At 46.3% G+C, this 23,382-nt stretch overlaps 1 protein-coding gene across 7 annotated transcripts in view; it reads right to left on the reverse strand.

The window, feature by feature from the left end:
• C9H10orf90 (chromosome 9 C10orf90 homolog) overlaps positions 1-23,382 on the reverse strand; it is a 239,936-nt gene that overhangs the window by 196,369 nt on the left and 20,185 nt on the right. For 6 of the 7 annotated variants that reach the window (XM_065521607.2, XM_074003070.1, XM_045361732.3 and 3 more), the window contains exon 2: positions 18,375-18,447. The exons of the other annotated variant lie outside the window; for it this stretch is intronic. In XM_065521607.2, the coding sequence (XP_065377679.1) occupies positions 18,375-18,447 (73 nt within the window). The remainder of the gene's footprint in view (positions 1-18,374; positions 18,448-23,382) is intronic. 7 annotated transcript variants of the gene reach the window in all.

Below are 23,382 nucleotides of genomic sequence, written 5' to 3' on the forward strand. Positions count from 1 at the left end.
AGAAGTTTGACAACTCCAAGGTTAAAAGGAAAAAAGAAAAAAAAGAGGTGAAGCATGGGCAAAAGGGAGATTCGCGGTTAGAATACTCACTGTTAGTTCATTTCTACCTTGTGGCAGTGAAAGGTAAAAAGGAGGAAGTTAATAGGCTAAAGTTATACACTGTAATTTCCTTTCTCTTGTCCCCTCAGCAAAAAGAAAATCCAGCTCCCAGGTACTCAGCAGAATCCTCCTCCCTTGTCTTTTTTAGGCAGAGTCTTGCTATGGTATCCAGGTTGGTCTTGAAATCCTGGGTTCCAGCAATCCTCCCACCTCGACCTCGTGTGTAGGTGGGACTATCGGTGTGCGCCTATGTGCCTGGCTATAAAGCAGAACTTGTTTTCATGTTAAGATGAATAGTGCTTTTTGATTTCTCAAAATGCTGTGCCAGCTTTCTCTGAATATGAGAAAACTTGCTTGTTCTTTTAATCTCGAAAGAGCAAGTATCTCTTGAAAAAATGCATGGAATTATACCCAATCTATAAAGTATACATTTGTCTTTATTATGAAATTAGTTTCCTCCATGTAACGTGTGAAAACACCTTCAACGGGCAGGGAAAAGGCCTGGATTCCAGCCCACTTCTCTGTTCTGCGGCTCAGTCTTCTTATTGGACAAATGAGACAAGGCAGCCTCTCAAGAGTTCTGGCTTTGACATTCTTGGGATCTCCAAATGTCCATTTGCTAGAGTGAATTTAAAATGCCAAGGCCTATGTCTTATTCATATATTGTCAAGGCCATTCTCAAAGAGTCTATTAAGTGGTGGAAGGGTAAACGGGTGGGTGGGTGGGTGGGTGGATGGATGGATGGATGGACAAAAAGATGAAAAAAATAGGATGGAGTTGGGTGATTGGATGCTGTGTTTGTCGCTGTATCACAGCTTCTTTGCTTGTGGAGAACTCCAGGACTCGCCATGAGCCCTCTGCTTGGGGTCTGGCCGTCACTGGGAACACTGAGTGGAGCCCAGGGGGAGGTGTGCTGATCTTGCCAGAGGTCAGGCTCCCCGATGCAAGGCAAGTTCTACTGGCTCTGCCTCTCAGCAGTGAGAACAGTTCAATAAGTAATTTGGGGATGGTTTTGCAGAGTGGACAGTTCTGAACACTTGGCAGTAAGCAGTCCTGACCTGGGCGTCTCCCCAGCCACTCGCTTGCCTGCCTCTCCTGTATCTAGCCCCTGCAGCTTCTGCAGAAACCAGGGTTGCCTGCCCACTACTCACTCTCTATGTTCCTCACTGGCAGGAGTGCAACTGGAGATCCCAGCCATTACAGAGGGGCAGCGGCTGGGCTGGGACAGCTTGCACCGTCCAAACACACTGCTCTCGTGGGTGCCCACCACTGTGTCGGGAGACACTTGGTGTACCCCGTGGCACACCCTGGCCTTTATAGAGGTCTCTGCATGGTGCTTCTGTAAGAATCAGGGCTCTTCATAGAACTCCTTGTGACGCTGCCAATGCACAAATTCGGATTCCAAACACAAGCCAGCGTTCCATACAATTACGTCCTCATCAGGATTGGAAGACAGAAGCAGCCTTCAAATGTGGCAGTGAGGGCCCTACCTGTTCGCGAACGACGAAGGCTGATTTCTACAGCATTCATTTACCATCATTGACCTCTTCCTGCATTAATTGCGAAGGGTACAAACTTTTATGTCGACAGCTTCTTAAATGCTAATTCCATCTTTTTGGTGAGAGAACTAGAAGCCCAGCTTATCCTAGCTAATAGGATGAAAGAGGCAGACACTCCTTAGCAAAGAGTTCTCGTGAGCAATGTCTGATGGACACATTCTAATGAAGGGGAAACATCTGGCCAGAGACCATCTCTTCGGCACCCTCAGATAAGCCTCCTGCCTGATGCACAACACATCTCAATTACCAAGAAAGGTCTGTGTAGAGACAAATGGCAGGTGTTAAAAGCAAGAGCAGGAGACGGAGCTACCAGCTGCCCGACAGATGCAGACATCTGAAGGGATCTATTCTTTATGCAATGACTTGAAAGGGGGAAAGTTTTCAAAGTAGCTTTAAATTCCATATATTTTAAATTTTAGTTAAACTAATCAGGAAAACTGAAGCTCACAGGGATGACTAGCCATTGGTAGAAAATAGGCTTATAAATAATACGGTCATGAATGTTTTGTATTCCAGGTGGATACAACATCCCTTTCCATTACTAAACCCACATACTTGGTATTCAGTGAAGACAGGAGCCGCTAGCCCTGCAAAGCACTGTCCAGAGACGGACCCGGCAGAGCAGGATTTGCTGTATATCAGCTGCAAGGAAAGGTGAGCGTGGTGGGAGGGAGGGGTCTCCAGACCCCAATGATCGTCTGTAAACCTCACTGCTAGACAAGCTTTTCTTTTACATTCACCAACTTCTCTTTTAGCTTGCAAATATCTCTGAGTTTTATCCTGCATTAACTATATGACATTGTTCATATTTCTTTCCTCTTAAAATATAGATAATAAAAATAGCAGCTGCCTGTGTGTGCACTGCATGCAAGGCATGGTGCCGGCAGGACCATATTTCATCTTCTTGATGTCCCTGTGATGCAGGGACTATAACTGTCCCACTTTAATAACAAGAAAATGGAGCTGGAGAGCTTAAATCCCTGATGCCCTCATACTTCACCAACACGCTGCTCTGCCTTTATGTTGAAGGCCTTCATTCAGCAAATCCTGTCTGGACCCCCACTCTGTGCTGAGTCCTGCAGATGCTGGATGAAGAGGGCCCAGCATGGCCCCAGCGTAGTCACCCTGTGGATGAGCTTGTCGGGGTTCAGATAGGTGAAGGAGGAGGGAGAGGTGACTGTGCTGATGTGGTGGCCCAGGCAGGGTTCTGAGAAGCATAGAGGGGCCCTGGGCTTGGTAATGGTGGGGTTGGGAATGGGGAGAAGAGCGCAGAGTGGGGACAATGAAGAGGAAGGTTGAAAGGACAGAACCTTCACTCAAGCCAAGTCCGTCTGATGGACACTCCGTGTGTCTGGTCTAAAGTCAACAATTACCATGAGTGATCACCCAGGGTTGTCTGTGGCTCCGAGGCCCCCACAAGCACCATGGTGACAACGGCTAACAAGTAAGTACTCCAGCAGCAGGCCAGGTTTGGAGAGGTTACTTATTAATCAGTTATTTATTATTATTAAAAATAATAATCAGTAGCTCTTGGATCTATTTAGAGGATGAAGTGAAATGTGACATCATCTTCCACCCTCCATTCCCTTACCATCCACATCCAATGCTTGAGCCAAGCCTGGGGCTCTATTTCCAACACCCCAGAGGCCAACACCCTAGGAATCACCCTCTTTAACTGGAACAGCTGCTGCAGGCCTCTGGTGTGTTTCCAGCATTCACTCCTTCCCTCCTTCATTCACACCGTCAAGGGAGATTCCGCGTGGAGCAGAGGACACTCACTCGCACGTACACCCTTCCAAGCCTCTACAAGGGGCCACAGCAGTTTTGTACTTGTCATTTTGTCTTACATTTCTTAAACAGGATTGACCAGATTATCTAGGTATTAGACCAGAATCTGTTCCAGCATGCACAACAGTCTTCTCACAAAGCAAAACAAATCTTGTAACTCCCTCCTTTTGAACCCGTTAGCAGCTTCTGCAGCAAACAGATAATTCGCCTCTGTTACCTCAGCCCTCCCTTCCAGCTCTCCAACTTGTTTTCCTACTACTCACCCCATTTCTTGGTAGGATCAAGCCACAGTGAGCTTTCTCTTGGCTCCTTGAACACACTCGACCCGTTCCTTCCTCAAAACCTTTGCAGATCCTGCTTCCTCTCCTGGAGACAGCTGCCCCTTGCCCCGTTGCTTGCATGGCAAACTCCTATTCAATCCTCTCCACCTGAAGCAGAGCACCCCTTGGTTTTTGCCCTCTCTTTGTTGCAATGATTTTACTTGTTTGTCCACTTGATGTTTGTCTTTCCCGAAACACCAGAACATAGATTTCAGGAGGGCAAGTTCCCTTGACATCTTGCTCAGCATTGCATGCTCAGTGCCAGCACAGTTCCTGGTGCATAGGAAGTATTCAGTAAGAGGGGAACCACCCCTCTGATTTACCCACCCTGTAGCTCCCTGGCCTCTGAGATTGCAGAACACCACCGACACCAACCCCCAGGGCAGGGACTTGAACAGTCAGCAAATGAAATTGAGGACAGGCAGCATAAACACCAAGACCCAGCAAGCAGATGCAAAGGCAGCAGCACAGAAAGAATGAGACAGTCACGAAAGAACCGCAACGTGGACCTTCCTCTGCAGCCCAAGGACTACGTGGTAGGAGTGGTAAGAGCAGACGGGGCAGGCGTCAGACACTGATACAGGGGACCAGATGCTGTCCTCACGTGTGTAGCTGCAGATGCCCCAGTAGAGCTGGAACACAGTGACCTTGGGGAGCAGCCCTAGAATCCCAACACAAAGAAACTGGCAAAACTCATCATGGGAGAGATGAGGAAATTTCCAAGAATGACCTCGAAGAGACACCATGTTGCCCAGAAACCAGAAGTCTCATAGTTCATAAGTGACGATACGTTTCAGAATCTGTTCCAGAATCTGTTCCCCACCCTCTAATGTTGCCACACATCCAGTCCCCATCTGTGTATTGGGTTCTAATGCTGTGTTGGGTGCTGGGGCTGCAGCGAGGAGTGTGACATCGGCATTTGCTGGGCCTCAGGCTCCCAAGCCAGCAGGCATCCAGCACTGCCTCTCTGGGTACTCAGCACACCCCAGAGCATTGAACCCCACTGCAGTCCTGGGGGGAGAAATAGGACCTCCTATTAGGCTCATGCCTAATAGGACCTCCATCTTAGGCATGAGCAATTCAGAAACCCCATAAGCTACTGGACTTTTCTAGCTCTCAGTATTCTCATCTATCAAATGGGAATATTTATTTATCCCATTCTCATGTAGTGGTTGTGAAAATAGCACAAATCCTTTTCAATGCCCAGTGAATTGGTGGGTGTGGAGTTGGTCCCAGACAATATGCACCTGCTGCTGCCTTGTAGAAGCATGGCAATAAGGGCTCCAATTCTCTATGGCCCCTCCCCAGGGCCCCTGCTCTTTTCAATGAACTTTTAGATCTTTTGATCAAGAGGTAAGGTCTATATTTCCACCTCTAGATTCGGAGTTGTGCCATTATATTTGCTTTGCTTTGAACGTGAACTTATGCATTTCCTTTTCTGTGCTTGGCCCTGGCCTTCACCTTGTGAACATTTTTAGATAAGCCTGAGTAAGCAGAGCCATCACCCCGACTGACAGCTCACTGACCCCACACACGAGTGGACCCAGTGAGAGCAGAACGCCAAAAATGCCGACCTGCAGCCCTGAGACCTAAAGAAATGCTTGTTGTTCCATAAGCTACTGAGTTGGAAGACACTTTGTTTATTGGCATTGTGGCAACAGATACCTGAATTCCATGGCTGTTCTTACCCAAGCCCATGCCAGGTCCTCTGACACAATGGCACTTCTGGATCTACATGGCACCTGCTGCCACAATCCAGACATGCCCCCTACCCCTGGCAACCATGTGATAAAACTACCTGGAAGGGGGTGATGTCCAGGTTCTGCAGGCATTTTTCATCCTCCCTCCATCAACTGCCCAAAGACCCATGAGGCAGGAATTTTGCTGATGGGCAAGAAATGATGCGGAAGGGGAGGCCTAGGACATTCCAGGGCCACATGGTGTCTTGGAGAACACCTGGCAGTTTCTGTCTGAGGTGGATCAGCACACAGGAGCTGTGAGGTCACCAACCCCTGCTGACCAGCTGTGAAGTACAGGCCAGGAGACAGGCCTGACCACCCAATGGGGCAGCCTGATGGACACAGCCAAGGCCAAGGACAAAGCTGGCCATTGCAGGGCTCCTGGCCCAGAAAGATTTGGGGCAGGAGGCTCTGTGGCAAGCTGGAAGAAGAGCAGCCCCTCCTGTGGGATGAGGCTGTGGGAATAAAGAAGCCAGGTGCAGGGACAGGCTGAGCATGGAGGCCAACTGTGCATGTCACTAGCAAGTGGGGAGATGCCTGACTTCCTGGGATGGCAGGCTCAGAGTGAGCTTTCAGGTCATCCAACCGGTTGTCCTTCCCCTCTGTGAGACCCACCCCAGTGCTCACTGTATTTCCCTCTTCCCAACCTCTCTGCTTCCCCCAACATGCAGGAAACATAATGCTTCAGAACAGAAAATAATTACACGGACACACCTGTAAGCATCTGTATGTTTTGGCAGGTGGGGAGGTTGATATCACGCACTGCTAATTTAAAAATTAATTATTAGAATTAGTCACTACTCATCAGGGAAATTCTAATCAAAACTACAATGAGATATCACTTCACACCTGTCAGGATGACTGTTATCAAAAAAGAACAAAAGATAAGTTTTGGCAAAGAAGCAGAGGAATTGGAACCTTTGCACACTGTTGGTGGGAATGTAGAATGTTGCAGCCACTATGGAAAACAATGTGGAGTTTCCTTTAAAAGTTAAAAATAAAACTACCATGTGATCCAGCAATCCCACTTCTAGACATACATCCGAAAGGATTAAAATCAGATTCTCAAACAAATATCAGCACTCCCATGTATATTGTAGTATGATTCACAGTATCCAAGATATGGAACCAACCTGAGTGTCCATCGATAGGTGAATGGATAAAGAAAATGAGGTGTATAGGCTCAATATAATACTATTCAATTTTTAAAAAGAAGGAAATCCCATTACAACATGAATGAACCTTGAAGACATTATGCTAAGTGAAAAAGCCAGACACAAAAGGACCAATACTATATTATTCCACTGATATGAGGTATCTAAAAGAGCAGAATTCATAGAATCAACAAATGGTGGTCGCCAGAGCTGGGAGGCAGGGAAACATAAGGACTTAATAATCAATGAGCATAAAGTTTCAGTCCAGCAAGATGAATCAGCTCTAGAGATCCGCTGTACAGCATTGCACCTAGAGTCAACGATAGTGCATTGTACCGTAAAAAAATCTACTAAGAGGGTAGATCTCATGTTAAGTATTCTTACCACAATAATAAAAAAGAGATTATGATGACTGTCTTATGTCTATTACAACTATTCCTCAAAAAAACAATGCAAGGTAGGTACTACCATTTTCACTTACAAATTGTAAAACTGAGTCTTAGAAATTAATTAAGTTGTTCATGGTCACAGCATGAACTGTGGAAGAGCTGGGGTTCTCCAAAGCCTCCTATTTTTCACCCAGACACTGACTCTCAATCTTGTCTCCTAAGGAAAGAGCAGTATCCTTTGATACAAATTTTAATCCATGCTCTGGGCACCCCAAGCTAAGAATCCACATTCCCAAACTTCATCACACAGTACAGCTTTCTGGAAGGGAAGCCCCTGACCCCCAGTGTTGCCTGTTTTCAAAGCTGTCCAAGAACAGGGTTTGGCCAACCCCCCCACTAGGCTGCCTGTCTCAATGTTTAATCACCCTCATAGATCGTTTCCTAAGTCTCATAAAAAGAACAAATCAAGTTTAAGCACACACAAGGCATTAGTGAACGCCACATTCAGAGATGAGTTGGTAGCTGGACTCCTGCCAGCACTGGTATGGAGGATCTAAAAGAAGCTATAAGCTGAGCGTCATTAAAGCAAAGCTATTTAATACCGGAAAAGGAAGAAAATTGTAAAGCACTGTCCTATTACAGATTATTGCTTCTTCCCATCTTCCAGTTAAAATCCAGGGCACACATCTACCACCACTTCTCCATTCAAGGCATGGGGGGCGGGGAGGAGAGGGGCCCGGAACCATTACAGCCTCGAAGAGCCCAAAGTATCAGCTGTGGCTTAAGGGCACCAAGATAATCACATTTGTAAGAGCTATAAAATAGAGTGGGCTCAGGATTTAGGAACTGGAGTGCAGATCAATAAAGAAGCGGGGCCTGTCTCTGGGTTAAAAAGGACCATCACAGTGATAACTTGCTCCTTCCACGGGGCTCCAGATTAACGAGGTGCAATCTCAATATTCAATGAGAAATCGGTCAATGTCACTCAAATGGTCTGCACTCCCCTCCCAGACCTGCAGACAGTCGTTTTCAAATCCTGCTTGACACACTAAGGGATGTCTCTAACTGCTCAGGGGAGACTGTGCACCTGGCAGGGGTGCTCACCGCCCTCCTTCAGCCACAGCTTCTCTGCTTTAATCTGGTTTATAACGTGGCCTCCCACAAGATTTTCTCTTCAGAAAGATTTCCATTTAAAAATATAAACTGCTTTAGGGAAACTTAGCCCTCTGTGATCTGTACTCACTCCAAACGGTCAAGGGAGTTTGAGAGACACAGACACTTCACAGCTGAATCTCTTACAGCATTATTCAGGAGCTCTCCCCTCAGCGCAGAGGTCAAACGGTGGCATTGTCAAATACCAGCCCAAAGGGAGAAGGTTCTGGGAGGTTTTATAATCATAAGGTCTCCTCATGTACCCAAGGTAGGCATGTGACATGAAGCCGGGGTTCTTTTAAGAACAGTAACACCTTTGAACAGGAAGCCAGACCTTACCTGTCTTCTGCTCAAACACAGGAATACAATTTGCAGCAGGACACGTGACATCCTTGTACCCCTTGGAAGCTGGAAAGGGGTCACTGGCTCTAATTTTCTGTTTTTGATAACAATGACCTGTCACACGTGTTACAAGCTGTTTCTTCTCAGCCAGGCGTGGGCCTTCCTGCCTACCGCATTTCACCAAGGGGAGTTAAGGGCAAGTTATCAGCGGTCAACCACACACACAGAGAAAGAGAGAGACCCACTGTTGAAAAAGAAGAGAGAAGCAAGCAGGTTAGGAGGTAATTCGTTCCAGAAAAAGATGCTGTATGATAATGATTTCATGGCCAACACTCTGACATTTTTACCGAGATATAAAATAAACCATGAAAAGTCATAGGTGTATAATGAGAGGACAAATAATTGTGTTTTGTTTGGCAGTTGCTTCACTCCGCCTGTCCTTGTCTCCTCCGGCTCTGCCACATTTCAGCTGCCAGATAAATATTCCTTTTCGGCTGGGAAGCTGGATATTAACATGACCATTATATTAAATAACACAACAAGCTTCAAAAATACATTTAAATCCTTGTGTCGCTTTCAATTTACGTTGCATTTGTTTATATGCTTTTTTTTTTTTTTTAGAAATCCTTTTCCTAGATAGTCAACTGAGCAAAAGCCACTAAAAAAAATAAATAAATAACACTTTAGCTCATAACCAAGTCTATTCTCTCCACGCCTTATTAACAATATTTCACCAAAACAAGCAGCATTCCGCACAGCGGGGACCACAAAGTTTGGGAACATGCCTTCTCTGTTCAGTGTTTTCCCAATAGTACACAGCCCTCGGAAGGAGTGTGTGCCTTCCAGTGATTATTTGTAAGTATTATTTTTCTCTTGGGGGGTGCTCTTGATATACAACTAGCAATTAATAAGGAAGTCAAAACAAATAAACCTCCTTCTTTAAAGGAGCCTAAAATCACACCAAAAATAACGCATAAGCCCAACGCGGACTTCTGCAGAGGTTAGGGTTCTTGCTGTGGAGTCAGGCAACACCAGGAGGAGAGAGGCTGATGGAGTCAGTGGAAGATGAGGATGCTGATGCCAGGAGGAGGGAAGATCGATTCAGAGTGGTGAGTAGAAAGCAGACACGAGGGGACACGTACTCTGTGTCGTCTCAAAGTCCTATTGATGTCTGCCTTGGAGATGGGCCTGATTCCCTGTCTCCATGCCCCACCCAGACTTCATCCTAGACTTAGCTCCTACCTCCCATTAGCCAGCGCATTCTCCCACCAGGGGGTTATTGAGTGCTTAGGCACGGCACTGAGACTGGCAAGCAAAATCAGACAGGCCTCTGCTCTTGTGGAGCTTGTAGTTTGGATGGAGGAGCAAGTATTCATCAAATCCAAATCAACCTGAAAGCATGACTGCAACGGGCACAGTAGGGGAGAGAACAGTGGACACCAGCGATTGGTCATGACATCGGGCTGGCTTCCAGAGGACATGCAGGTAAGGGGCTACAGCTCAGGTCAGTGAGGGTCATGGCCACTTAGCAGGATGGAATCCACCAGCACGGGCAGGGATCCCGAAGCAGGAGGCACGTGGCAGCAGAGGGTGGGACAGAAAGGGAAGGAGACAGAGTGCGGGGTGCAGGGCCCAGGGCCTCGGGGCCTTTTGCACCACAATAAAAATGCTCCTTATTCCAAGAACAACTGGAAGGCATGGAAGGGTCTTAAGCAGGGGTATTGTGGCCTAAGCAAGTCGTTCTGGCTGTAGGTGGAGATGAGAATGAGGGAGGCACAGCTGGGCTATGGAGGAGTCCAGGCCAGTATGGCAGCGACGGAGAGAAGAGGCTTGCCCCAAAGATGATGAGGCGGCAAATCAGAGGGCCTTGGTCATGGTTGGACACTGGAGTGAGGGAAGGCAGAAAGACCAGGTTTCCGGCGTGGCTGACAATGACAGTGCCGTTGCTGACATGGAGCAGCATTCCTGAGTTCAGAGCAATGGCCGGCTCTAGGTCAGGGTTCACTGGGCCTCCCGGCCTCCCTGGACCTAGTCTAGAGCTCAGATTTCTGCATTGCTCTGGGAAGTGAGTTCATGACTTGGATCTGATTCCTCTGCTTGATCCTGGGACCTCAGGAGCTCTGGATGGGGCTGGTCATGAGCCAGGGATGTGTGTGGGACCTGGACACCACCTCTTTCCACTGCACTCCATCCTACATTCCCAGTCACCCACCTGTGCCTCCTCTGAGGACTCTGTGTCCTCTTGCTGCAGCCCTGACACTGCCTGACTGGTGTCCACATGTGCCTCTCACCAAGCCACTAGGAGCCAAGTCTCAATTTCCTGTCTTCCTGCCCCAGCAGGTCTCATTCTGCCCACTCCTCTACATCTTCTCTCTCCCCCTGCCAGGCCCTCCTGGTGAAAGGCCTAACATTGAGGTCCAGTATGACGTGTGCCTTGACATCTGGGGAAAATGATGAGGTCCTCGGATGGCCCATCATAATTCCTCTCCCATGCTGCTCCCTCAGATAAGCTCCCACAGCCAAACAGCCCTCCTTATCACGGGATCATAGGAACCCAAGGTCACCCCGCCCTCTTTTTACTACAAAGCCTGCCTCCCACAGACCCGATGTGTTCACACAGTTCCTCAGTGCAGTCCTCATGTAGCCCTGCAGGACACACGGAGCCCTCCTCCCTGGAGCTATGAGCATATGGGACCAATAAACAGCTGTTGACCTCAACTGCCCAGTGCTGGGTATCATGTGTGGGCATTTCCATCACACTAGAGCAGCAATCCCTCCCTCACCACCAGGGTGAAGAGGAGGCCATTAAAACAGCCTTCTATGGGATAACTTTACGCTGAGTAACTCTTAGACATGCGGGAATGACAATCACTTGGATGGACAAATATTACACCTTTATTTCTTAAAAACCCAGCAAACGCCAAAGACCCTGAGTGGTGGTTTTCACAGGGCTGCTCATGATAACTTCTTGGGCTCCACACCTGTAGGCTCTGATGCTACAGGCCTGGGTGAGGCCTGGAGACCTATTTCTGCTCTAGGCTTGATCGGAGATTCAGATGCACCCCTCCAGTTGGGAACTGCTGCCAACTCAAAGCCATTTATCCTGCTCTGTGGTTGCAGGAAAATCTCGTCTCTGTGGCGCATAGTGCGGGGTTGCTGCTCAGCCATCATACTCAGGTCTCTTAACGATATTTCTCCAGGAGGTGCTCCTTCCAAGCAAAAAGAAAAACCAGTGCCAGATGCCTGTCTCTCAGACCTGATTCAGGTCTTTATTCAGATCAGGATACCGATGCCCAAAAGTGCCCACCCTGACGTGCATGGCGAGGTGGAAGGGTTCAAACACTTCAGACGGGAATTCAATGAAATCATGGGTAGGTTTCCTCATTCCGCTCTTCTGAGAATGAGACATGGGGCGTCCTGGACTGTGCCCCACATGTCTACCCCAATGTCTGATTTCCTCACATCTGGATGAAGTCTTCTTGCCAACTGCCTTGGTACACAAGAGGCAGGAACTGAGCATTCATGGCTTTGAAAGGAAGCTGTAAAATCTGGCTGATGCATTTCTGCCTGACACAAAGCTATATAGACTGCAAAATCTGCAGTTGAGCTCTTTTCATAGTACAGCATTTTACCAATTATTTTTTAAATTAGATTATGTTACCAGGTGATAGGCAAAGGCAAAATTAGAGGCAGAAACACATACGGGGGAAAGAGTTGCTTATTGCACTATTTATGGGTGATTGCAGCAAAATTGGGGGTCAAGGCCCAGGGAGCCATGAAGCAGAGTCGAGGATGGCACAGGAGCACAGCGGCTCTTCATAAGAGGGCACCCAGGTGTCACGCAGCCCCAGTGGCAAGGGCCGGTTGGTCTGCTTTCTCTCTAATAACATCCTACCCAAGCAGGCACAACAGACTCAAATGCATCTCCTTATGTCCTCCACAGGAAGCAGGAGTAAATGCGTTTTATTCTCCAGTGATCCGAAAAGCAGCGCTGCCTTTTTCCACTGCCGCTGTGCACAGCAGGATGGATGCTAGCTGGAGAAAACACCAAGCAGACCCCATCCAAGCCACTTCTAGGGGAGCCTCTGTCCCTCTCGACAAGGGAAGCTGAGGAGCGGGTCAGGAGCCTGTTGCTCAAAGCACTTGAAAAAATCTTGAAGAGCAGAAAGGCAGATGTTTTCCCCGTGGGGTTCTCGGTCACTCACACGCTGATTCCCCCCCTGCTCTGGCTTGCCTGGGAGGGTGAAGTGAGAGCCTCTGAAGGAGAAATGGCTCCAATAGCTTCTTCAGACAAATTATGCCATTCAATCTATTGAACCACTTCTCCCTGCTGATCCCTGAGCTTGGAAACACAGAGATGAGTAAAACAAGGTCCCTACACTCAGAGCTCGCGGTTCTGGAGGGAAAAAGGATGAGTCAGCAAGGTCACGTGAAAGGATTGTGGTTGTGGTTGTGCAATGGACAAAAGGCCCTTGAGAGACCGGGGGTGGGGTGGGGCAGGTTGAATCAAGTTTCAGTCAAAAGAAAGGGTTTTATCAACAGAAACATATAGAAGGGTTTTCAGACAGAAGAGTCTCTGGACAAGGAGAGAGACAGTCAAGAGCTGGGTGCAGGGTGCTTGCAAGGCCATGGACCTGGAGAAAAACCCAGAAGGATAAATCAGACTCTGAAGGGGAAAGGCACTGAATGCTATGCCAAGGAGTTTACATTTTGTCCTCTGGGGACTGATGTGATTTTTGACCAGAGAAGTTGCATTGATTGGAGACACTCTTATAAATTGTTGAATACATGGATTCTCCCATGGGCAGGGAGGAATCTATGAGAAGGAGGCAGATGGAGTGAGGTACAATCAAATAGTTTCTGTATCAAAAGATAATCCACACACTGAAATTCCAACAATTAGAGGCTTCCTAAAAACCAGGTGTTTCAGGGAAAGCAAACAGATAAATGTGGTGTCCCTCCTATACCTCGTTCCCAGAGAAACATCATTTACAAGTGGCTTCTTCTGGAAAAGAAAATGCATGTAACTCACACCAGGTTCTGGGGTGTTTGTAAGGGATCCTAGAACAAACCTTCCTTGAATCATGACGAAGGGTATGGGGTTTATTGGGGGGCAACTAATGGTTTAATTCAGTACTAATGAAATAGAAACTATTGTTATGAAGGAATCAAATCACTGCTTTTATAAAATCTGGAATAAAAGAACAATCATCCTCAAGTTTTAAGTGAAATATAATTATTTTATCTGACTCATCAATCAAAGTTTAAAAACCGCCAGTTGTAAAGGTCAGGTCAAATTGATCAGGAGGAAGAAAATTCCATGCCCTCTGGCCCTGCCTTTTTCCCTAAACCAAGTGAATTGGTAATTAAAAGTTCTAAACGACCTTCATCATTTCCCCCTCTATTTACATTTCCCCTAAATGATTTCCCCAGAAATGGCTGAACCAGACACCTGACTTCCAATCATTGTCAATCCATAGACCAAGTAGTCTCATCGGCAGACAGGTAGCATGGTGATGGGGAAATGTGACAAAATATTTTTGTAACACACAGAATGGAAATTTGAAGGGGACTTTCCACCTCTCTCTGATTTTAAAAACAGATGTGAGTTTGGACAGAACAGTCACCCTTCCTACATTTGTTTTCTCCTTTCGTGTTCAGATCCTATTAATCATAGTAAACTAGCCTTTTACACAAGCCAACTGATTTTAAAGGCCCTGCCAGGAGGACAGTTTAACTATAAGAAATCAACTCCCCACTCTTCCCAGTCCTGGAATTTCCAGTGACTGAGAAAGTGAATAGCTTCATTGTGAAAATGAAGGATGCAAAAATGAAAATTCAGAGACGACATTCAGTTCCGATTTCCTGCTTGGGCTCTATACAGCCTGTTTGGAACAAATAGCCCACTGATGGAGCTGCTGCTGGAGGCTACCACCCGCATCACTGAAGTTTAGAGCAGCTTCATAAAGATCACAGCATCCAAAAGCACCCTTGTCTAAGAGCAAACCAAGAAATGAGGAAGTGGAAGAACTGTTCCAAAGACAAAATGCTAACTGATGGCAAGGTCAGCGTGGGCACTACATATCTCAATTGAAAAGACAAAACCCTGATGTCTGCTCTGTGGTTTTCAGGACAGTGCTCCTCTTCCCACCCCACACATGTGGTTCCTCCTGGTTTTGCAGTCCCATCCTCTTCCCAACTCATATCTTCTCTCCCGCTGTAATCTCAGCCATTCTCATGGTTTGTCATACCACCCTCATGTACACCATGATGATATCAAGATCTACAACGCTGACCCACAACCCTGACCTGGCTCCTGATCTCTACGCCACACTGCCAGCTGCTTCCTGGGCATCTGGAGCAGATGAGGCCATACTGACCTCTCACACATAGAGTTTCCAAACACCACAAAGTCAGGATCCTCCCACTAGCACCCCGCTAACCCCATAAACCTCCTGGATCCTGAGTTCCCTACCCTATGAATGACAGCACTGTCTGTCCAGGAACATCTTTAACTTTCCCCTTATCCCAACAGCATGCAAATAATTTGACTAATTTCTAGGGCTCCAAAAGTTCTAGCGACCATAGCCACTGCCCCAGCTAAACCCACATTACCTGCCACCTGGAATATCACGACAGAGTTGTCTTCCTAGCACTTGGATCAGATAGTGTATTCCAGCAACTTCAAAATATTTCATTGTTCCTCTTTGCCTACCTAATAAATACAGATTAAAAATAGGTAAGAAGGCTGATTTATTTTGGCTTGATGCCATTGAAAAGCTTTCTAACAATCCCCGCTGTGTGAGCATGCCACGGGCTACCTTAAAACAGAGTGAGTCCCCTGTCCCTGGAGTTTACTGTGTGGCCAGGCCACTCCACAGGGGCTTCCACATTCTTGCATGGGGATGATGAAGAGGGGTTTAAAACATCAGACATCTCAAGGAAGCTGGACAGAAGGACCTCTGTGGCCCCTCCCTAGCTGAAGCTCCTATGTGCCTATTTATGCCTTTTGAGACATATGCATGGCCCATGGATTCCTTCTAGAACATTGCCCCACTAGCCCATCACCCCCAGGACTGGGTCTCTGGAAGTTGTGCATCTAATATCTTACCTTGCCTCCTGACTGATGATCGGGTCAGGGTGCGCCTGACCCAGCAGTTCCAGGTAAGGGGCTGCATGCTCTTGCTGCCAAGGCCCAAGTAGCAACCTTGGTTCCTGTCTTTCTGCAACCCAGTGCCTCATCCTCCCATGAAGTTCACTGGTTTCCTTGCAACAGTTTCCCTTTGTCTACAATAGTGGGTTTCTGGTCTCCAAACCCAGAGTTTGACCTAAAACTCTGTTCTCTGGGTTTCCCAAAGCCACTGAGAGGGCTAAGAAAGACGTCATCCTTGTCCCAGGCCCTTCTGTTGAGCATGGAAACAAGGGCTTTAGTCCTGAGCTAAACTCCCTATGCTTTCCTGAGGGAGAAAGGCCAGCCATGGAGAGCCCAGAGGGCACGGGTGGCTGCTTAGCCCTCCTTTTGTAGAAGAGGTACAACTGGACTCCCTCCTTGACCAAACCTCAGCCAGGCTCCTCTGGGCCCTCTTCTTGACTAGGCCTCACCCTTGGCCTGTTAAGCCCAATTTTAGGGTTAGTGAGAATCGCTCTGAGCCCAGGATTAGTGAGTTTCTGCAAAGCCATTTTAGGCAGAATGCCCCCCACCCTTGATGGCTAATCATGTCCGTCTTCCCCCACCTTGGATACTAAGTTCCTCTTTGTAATTTTCCATCAGCTGAGTTCCTCGCTCTGCCTTTTGGCCGTAAACCTCCAGCTGCCCTTGCTGTACTCAGAGCTGAGCTTAGTCCTGCGCTGAAGGCTCTCTCCTCCACTGCAGAACTCCAGTAAAATCTGTCTTACCATTTTAAACAAGTGCCCAGTGCAATTTCTCTTAAACAGATGGAAACAACCTTGCGGGAAGACACAGAGAACATGAGAGAGTGCCTTGGAGAATCAGCCCTGCCGGGAAGCGTGAAACCCATTTAGGTCTGACTCCTTGCCTTCTACTAGAATATACTCAAGGTTTAGGACTGCCTTTAAGTGTCCTTCTGTAATCCGCACTTTGACAATATTGGCAGACTAAAAAAAGGATACAAAGCCAAGAGTTCTGTCTCCCTCCCAACCCAGGGTTGCTTGAGCAATTTCCCTGCTGCCTGCACCATTAACCTCTAGCCTCGGGCCAGCATGGAATTGGTTCCTAAGCCATTAAAGTGCTCAGGCCCTCTCCAGTAGGCATCCACTGTGGAAGTGCCCAGTCCTAAGCTAAAAAGGACCAAGGCATCCACATTTAAGTCACCAGGTCTCACTGATGTCACAGCCACCTCTGAGTGCTCTGAGGAAAACGTGGCACTCTTCTCAGTGTCCCCAAACTCCCTGTGGGATGCAAGTAGCCAGACATGTTTTGGGAGCCTGCCTTTGCTGTTCAGACCACAGTAAGTGTCTGCAGATGGATTCGTGTTCTCACTACAGGCAATTTCTGGGCTCAGTTTTCAAAAAGTTCAAACTAAGTATCTGTCACTACTAAAAAGCTGGAGGTTGGGTGCGGTGGCTCATGCCAGTAATCCCAACACTTTGGGAGGCTGAGGTGAGCAGATCGCTTGAACCCAGGAGTTTGAGACCAGGTGAGGCAACATGGCAAGATCCCCTCTCTACCAAAAAAAAAAAAAAAAAAAAATAGCTGGGCATGGTGGTGCGTGCCCATAGTCCCAGCTACTTGGGAGGCTGAAGTGGGAGGATCGCTTGAGCCCAGGAGTTCAAAGCTGTAGTGAGTCATGATAGCACCACTGCACTCCAGCCTGGGTGACAGAATGAGACCCTGTTTCAAAAAAAAAAAAAAAAAGAACAAGCTGTAAACCATGCTGCTTCGGGACTTCCAGAAAGGATTAAATATGAAAGCTTGTTTCAAGTAGTGTTTTTGTCTTGGGTTGACTGTGTCAGTTATGGAAAGGAATTCAGGTTCCTGATATCTTTGCTATAGGCAGGTGGTGAAGAGAAGACATAAATGTATCTATGTGTGTGTACATGTATACATACATGCATATATATCCACATCCACACACATACACACACACACATAATCACATGCACTTTTCATCTGTAGTGGCTCATCTGCCATATTTATAAATTAAAATTAAAATGAGGATTAAAAAATAAAATTGTGACATTAAAGCATTCTTTTAGAATTGAATTTTGCTAGTCTCTGAATGGAAATAGTCTATTAACCCAGTAGTCTTATTATAGTTCCATCAGAACATTGGACTAAATCCGTAGGATTTCGCTCACAAATGGTGGGGCAGGGGAGCTGGTTTTCACATCATTTATGTTAACAAACTTAATAAAAGTGATGAACTGTAACCATCTCACCTAGTGTTTTTACAGTTTAGTGGCTGAGAATGGAAGCTTTATAAAAATGATTTATGAATGCACATATCCTGCCTATATTTAAATTGCATCCACTTTGTTCTGAGAATATTCGTATTTGTCCCATTACTCATCCCTGGGGGAGCCCTGCTGCATGCTGGCCTGACCCACATGCTCTGCACTCTGCAAGGAGCTCAGGTTCCACAGGCGCCCCTGAAGCCACTGCTGCCCCTGTGACATCCTTTAGTCTCAAGGCCTGGCTGTTTAGACATTCAAACCAGCTTCAAATCTTGTCAGAGCCACTGAGCTATCATCTCACATTTGGGGGAAAACTAGGCTTAAAAGTACATTCCATTATTAATAAAAATAAAAGAGAGAGAGAGAGTGAATAAAGGCTTGAAAGGGAACCCTGCCTGGGCAGACCCCAGTCGTTTACCTGCATTCGAAAGACTTTCATTTCTTTCCCAGGCAGAATGATCTTTGGGGGATGAGAAGAGTCGACTGTGGATCTAGAAAACAAACAGAAACATTTCCCAATTTCATGTTTTGATTTGCCAGATATATAATCTTTAATAATGTACATTTTTAAAAATCAGGAACATCTTGGAATTTCTCAATTCTCCCAAGAAACAGCTATAGATTGTAATGAGGATGTACTTCCATTTTCTCCTGGGTTACCTCCATCAGTGAATAAAACCAATGAATAAAAAGGTTTCTGAGGATTTCAAAATGCACAGGAAGGGAGGGAGGGAGGAAGGGAAACTAGAAAAATTCAGCCAACGTTGATTTTGCCGTGGATTTTGTTAGCAGATCAAGGAACCACATCTAATATTTCTCTTCTAGCCCATCACAGTGCTGAATGGGTGCTGGGCTGAAGCTGGACATTCAATAAATATTGGTAAATTGATTAGCTATGAGCCATCCGATTTCAGGCCTTTAGGACCCAGTGAAAATAAGCAGAATGTGTAGGAAACTATTCCGTTGTCTGCAGGTATGACTGTTTGCTGACTTTTTCTGCCAAAAGATAAAGATTTCTTTTGTAATATTATTCTCAAAGCAGTTTGCTGTGGGTGAGATTTTTGGCTCTGATTTCTAACTTTAATGATACTCCAGATTATCTCATTCCATACTGGGTTTGCCCTATCCCCATCGTCCTTTGGAATATCCTGTGTCCTCGCCCCAAAGCTGGAGAGCAACTGTGCTGATGGTCCTGTCATCATCTTGGCATGACTTGAAGGGGCAACACATTCCTCGAGCACGAGCTGGGCTGTCATCATGGGCCTCAGTTCATGCCCCAGTCCAGAAGCTGAGTTAAACTTTTTGGTGTTCAGTTCCCATTATCGGCCCCTTCTTACCCCCTGCATCTGGGCAACCATTTCTGGGGTTGCAGTGGAGAATCTGTAGTCAAGCAATTCTTCCATCCCAAGGAGAAGTCTGGCTTCCCCCCGACCCCGTAGTGAAAGAGAAAGAATGGGGTGGGACAGGGACCTAGCCTGAGCTGAGATTCACAGTTATTTGCTACCATCTCTGCCCCTCCTTGTGGCCCAACTCAGCCACCACCTATCAGTCATGTGATTATTAATTGTAATAAGTGCTGAAAATTATTGAGACTTCACATATACTGGTTATGTATGCTCAGTGCTTTACATATATCCTCTCATTGAATTCTCCCAACTCTCAGAAAGGTATGCTTCTTTTAGCTCCATCGTGAAAGCTCAGAAAGCTAAGGCTTCAGTTTAGTAACAGGCCAAGGTCACCCAGCTGGATGTGATGGAGCCAGGAAATCAGATCTGGCCAGTTAGACCCAACACTCTAGCTTTTAGCCCGTGTGTTCCAAATGTGGTTGTTGTTACTAAGTGTTGTGGTCTAAATGTGTCCCCCAAAATTCATGTGTTGGCAACTTCATCCCCAATGCAACAGTGTTGAGGGTGGGGCCTAGCAGGAGGTATTTAAGTCATGAGGGCTCTGCCTCATGAATGAATCAATGCTGCTGTTTTTAAAATGACTTAGAGGAGTGGGCTTGCTCTCTTCTGCTCTTCTGCCATGGTGGTTTTTTTTTTTTTTTTTTTAATCAGGAACATCCTGGAATTTCTTCGTTCTCCCAAGAAACAACTACAGATCGTAATGAGGATGTACTTCCATTTTCTCCTGGGTTACCTCTACCAGTGAATAAAAGGAAGGTGTTTGAGGATTTCAAAATGCACAGGAAGGGAAGGAGGGAGGAAGAAGCAAGAAGGCTCTTACCAGATGCAAGTACCTTGATCTTGGACTGCCCAGCCTCCAGAACTGTGAGAAGCAAATTTCTGCTCTTTATAAATTACACAATCTCAGATGGTCTGTTATAGCAGCACAAAGAAGACTAAGACACTAAGTATCATTATTTGGCTATTTGACTATATCTGGCAATACTTATATAGCCATTATACTTCTATATATCCTTTTCTCAGACTTAGCATAGATGCATCATGGGAAATACTGGATAATGCATAAAAATTTTCAGGGAAGGAAATAAAAGTACTGCAACATTGTATATGGGGCTGGAAAATAATTTAAATCTTAAGTCTGTCAGAAGCAGCAAGTTATCTCTCCAGTGCTTCACACCAGTCAGGTAGATCTGGAGGCTGTTTTGGAGGTGGAGGGATGCAGAGAGAAACTTGCATAGAGGAAATTTTAAGCTTCTTCTCTCCTGGGTTGTGGTCTTGTGTGGTTCTTTTAAGAACGATTGTTATGCATATTTTTAATGTAACTCTATCAGGTCTAGCAAGTTAATTAACCTGGAATGTGACAACACAGAATTAATTTTCACTTGAAAATCTCCTGATGCACCATGTAATTGTTAGTCAAGAGCCCCAGCCTTGCCATTAAGTAACAAACACTGAAGTGCTTCAGTTTGGATCACAGATGATCTCTCTCTCTCTCTCTCTCTCTGTCTCTCTCTCTCGACTCAGCAATTCACAATGGATGGCAAATTGACTAAGACTCACAGCCTTCTGCAAATGCCTGGTTTCTCCAAAGCCTAGAACCATGTTCCACAGGCTGTGGGCACTATTGATTCAAGAATTTTCAACAATGGGGTGATTCAGGAACTTCTTTCATCAGCTGGACCCCGGGTCTCAGCCCCATCACAACATCCTGGAAAGACCTGCCGTGGTCTCTACTTTCTGCTGGTTTCTCACTGTAATCCTTTCACGCAGAAGAGCAACACTTTCCATTGCCATTAGGGTAAAGTATGACGAGGGCCCTGATGGTGCCCCTGCTCATCTCTGTGACGTCACTCACTGGGCACCTCTCTCCTGCCACACACTCTATGAGCTCCCCTCATCCCCTCGATTGGTTAAACGCTCACCCACCACAGGGCCCTAGCACGCGTTGTCCTATTTGCATAACACATCTCCCTGGTCCTTCTGAAGCTCGGCTCACATGAGCTGCCCACAGGATTGTCTCTCCTGACATTACCTTCAAACCAAAGTCAGGTTTCTGATGTACAAGCTCCTGCAGAAGCATTCCTTTTCCTTCAGAGCACTTGCCTCGGTTTGTAAATACACATTGATGCATGTGAATCTACAACTGACATCTGCATCTTCCCTCAACCATAACCCCAGTGAGAAGAAAGTTGTTGGCCTCGCTTGCTAATGGATTCCTCCTCGCCCAACCAGGTCTGCCTCACCTTGAGACCTAGAGGTTGCTGGGAGCAGGACCTATCTGTATATCTCTGGTGTCCAGCACCATGGTGGGTGTTAATGAGAAACGCAGTGGATGTTTGCAGGAGAAAGAAGAGGAGAAAAGATGGAAGGAAGGAAGTAGTAAGGGAAAAGGTAGAGAGGGAGCTTGGGAGGGAGTGGGGACACAGGGGAAGAGGAAAACAGGGGAGGGGAGGGGAGAGGGAGGGAAAGGGCGGAGTTCCTGATCAAGGTTAGGAGTTAACAGGAGACACCGGCCTCTGGCCTGCAATGCCTGGGATTTATGTGGCACTCTTTCTACACGTGGAAATATTTTCCCCAATAAACCAAAGGTTGACTCCAATTTCTACTGTTTACTACTCTGAGGGAGAGCCTGATCAGCCTTCACTATTTCATGAGTGATCATTAAGTGACTCCTAACTCAGTCCTTTCAAGACTGTCTCCCTTAAGTCTCTGAAGCCATTAGGGTGTTATTTAGTGAATGGAAACAGTTTACCAAAGCCACACAATGGGAAAAAGATTTAAGAACCATTTCTCACCTCTGTTCCCAGTGACTCATGGGCCTGATTTAAGCCTGGGATCACGTGAGGAGCTATCATTGTATGAGGGCAATTAATCCTCACAGGATCGTTCTAACAACTCTGTGACAGAGGCATGATCACTATTATTTCCACTTTACGGAAAGTGAGGCACAAAGAGGGTAAGTAACTTGCCCAAAGTCACACCCCCCTAGTAATTGAGTAAAGGACCCCAAATTGGAACCCATGCTATTAGAATCAGTCCTAGGGAATAGAAAAGTAAGATTAGGATCAAGTACCGTAAGAAAATCATGACTTTCCTTGATAGAGTGGAATGCCCCAGCTTGCAAAGCTCTGATACTCACATGACTTCATTTTAACTCTCTGAAGTCCCTGAAAGGTGGTGGCTAGGACACAGAGATTTTTAAATATATATATAACAAAACTCAGGCCCAGAAAGGATAAGAAACCTAAGTGTCCAAGAACAAGAAAATGGTGGCTCTGTCACCTATACCAGCCCTCCTGACCCTGGTCCAGCCTTCCTTCCACCACCCCCCCACACCACCGGCCACTTCACAGGTACAACCCTGCCAGACCTGCCCTGCAGAAATTCTGTGGTCAAGCCTGGTATCTGCTAAGACAATAGTAACATCAACATCACATTGATCTATGAATTCCATCCGTAGCCAGAAGCAGTGCTCCCAAGAGCTCTGACTAAACATTGTAGGTGCCATAATAGTAGAACCTTCCGTATATGTAAGACTAAATGCTTTACAAAGCAACTCCTACATTCTCTCACTTGTTCTCCCAAATCCTGCCATCATAGCTGGGCTCAAATGAGTGAATATTTTACTGTTTTTGTTGTTTCCTGACTCTCCCTTCGAGATATCCAAGTACTCACCATGGATCCATAGACCCTAATCTGCAATGCTAACATGCATAAAGCTCTGTAGTCTGAGAGTTTTTCTCCCTCGGTTTGTAGCAAACTATTCTGAGAGCAAAACCTTACCTGAACTAACCTAAGGCTATTTATGATATTAATTTATTCCATTGAGTGTGAATATTCATACATGTTATTAATTAAGCTTAATTACAGAGTTCTCCCTCAGATCCTGATGGAGTTGTTGCACAACATTATCTTTTTAAAATCCAAAAAAAAATTTATTGTTGAATCACATCTGATCCCAAAAGTTTGGGATGGAGGATTGTCAGTCAGTACTGTGGACATTTGATGAATATTCATCAC

This window comes from Macaca fascicularis, chromosome 9 (genome assembly GCF_037993035.2).
Source record: "Macaca fascicularis isolate 582-1 chromosome 9, T2T-MFA8v1.1".
In the NCBI taxonomy this organism is placed as follows: Eukaryota; Metazoa; Chordata; class Mammalia; order Primates; family Cercopithecidae; genus Macaca; species Macaca fascicularis.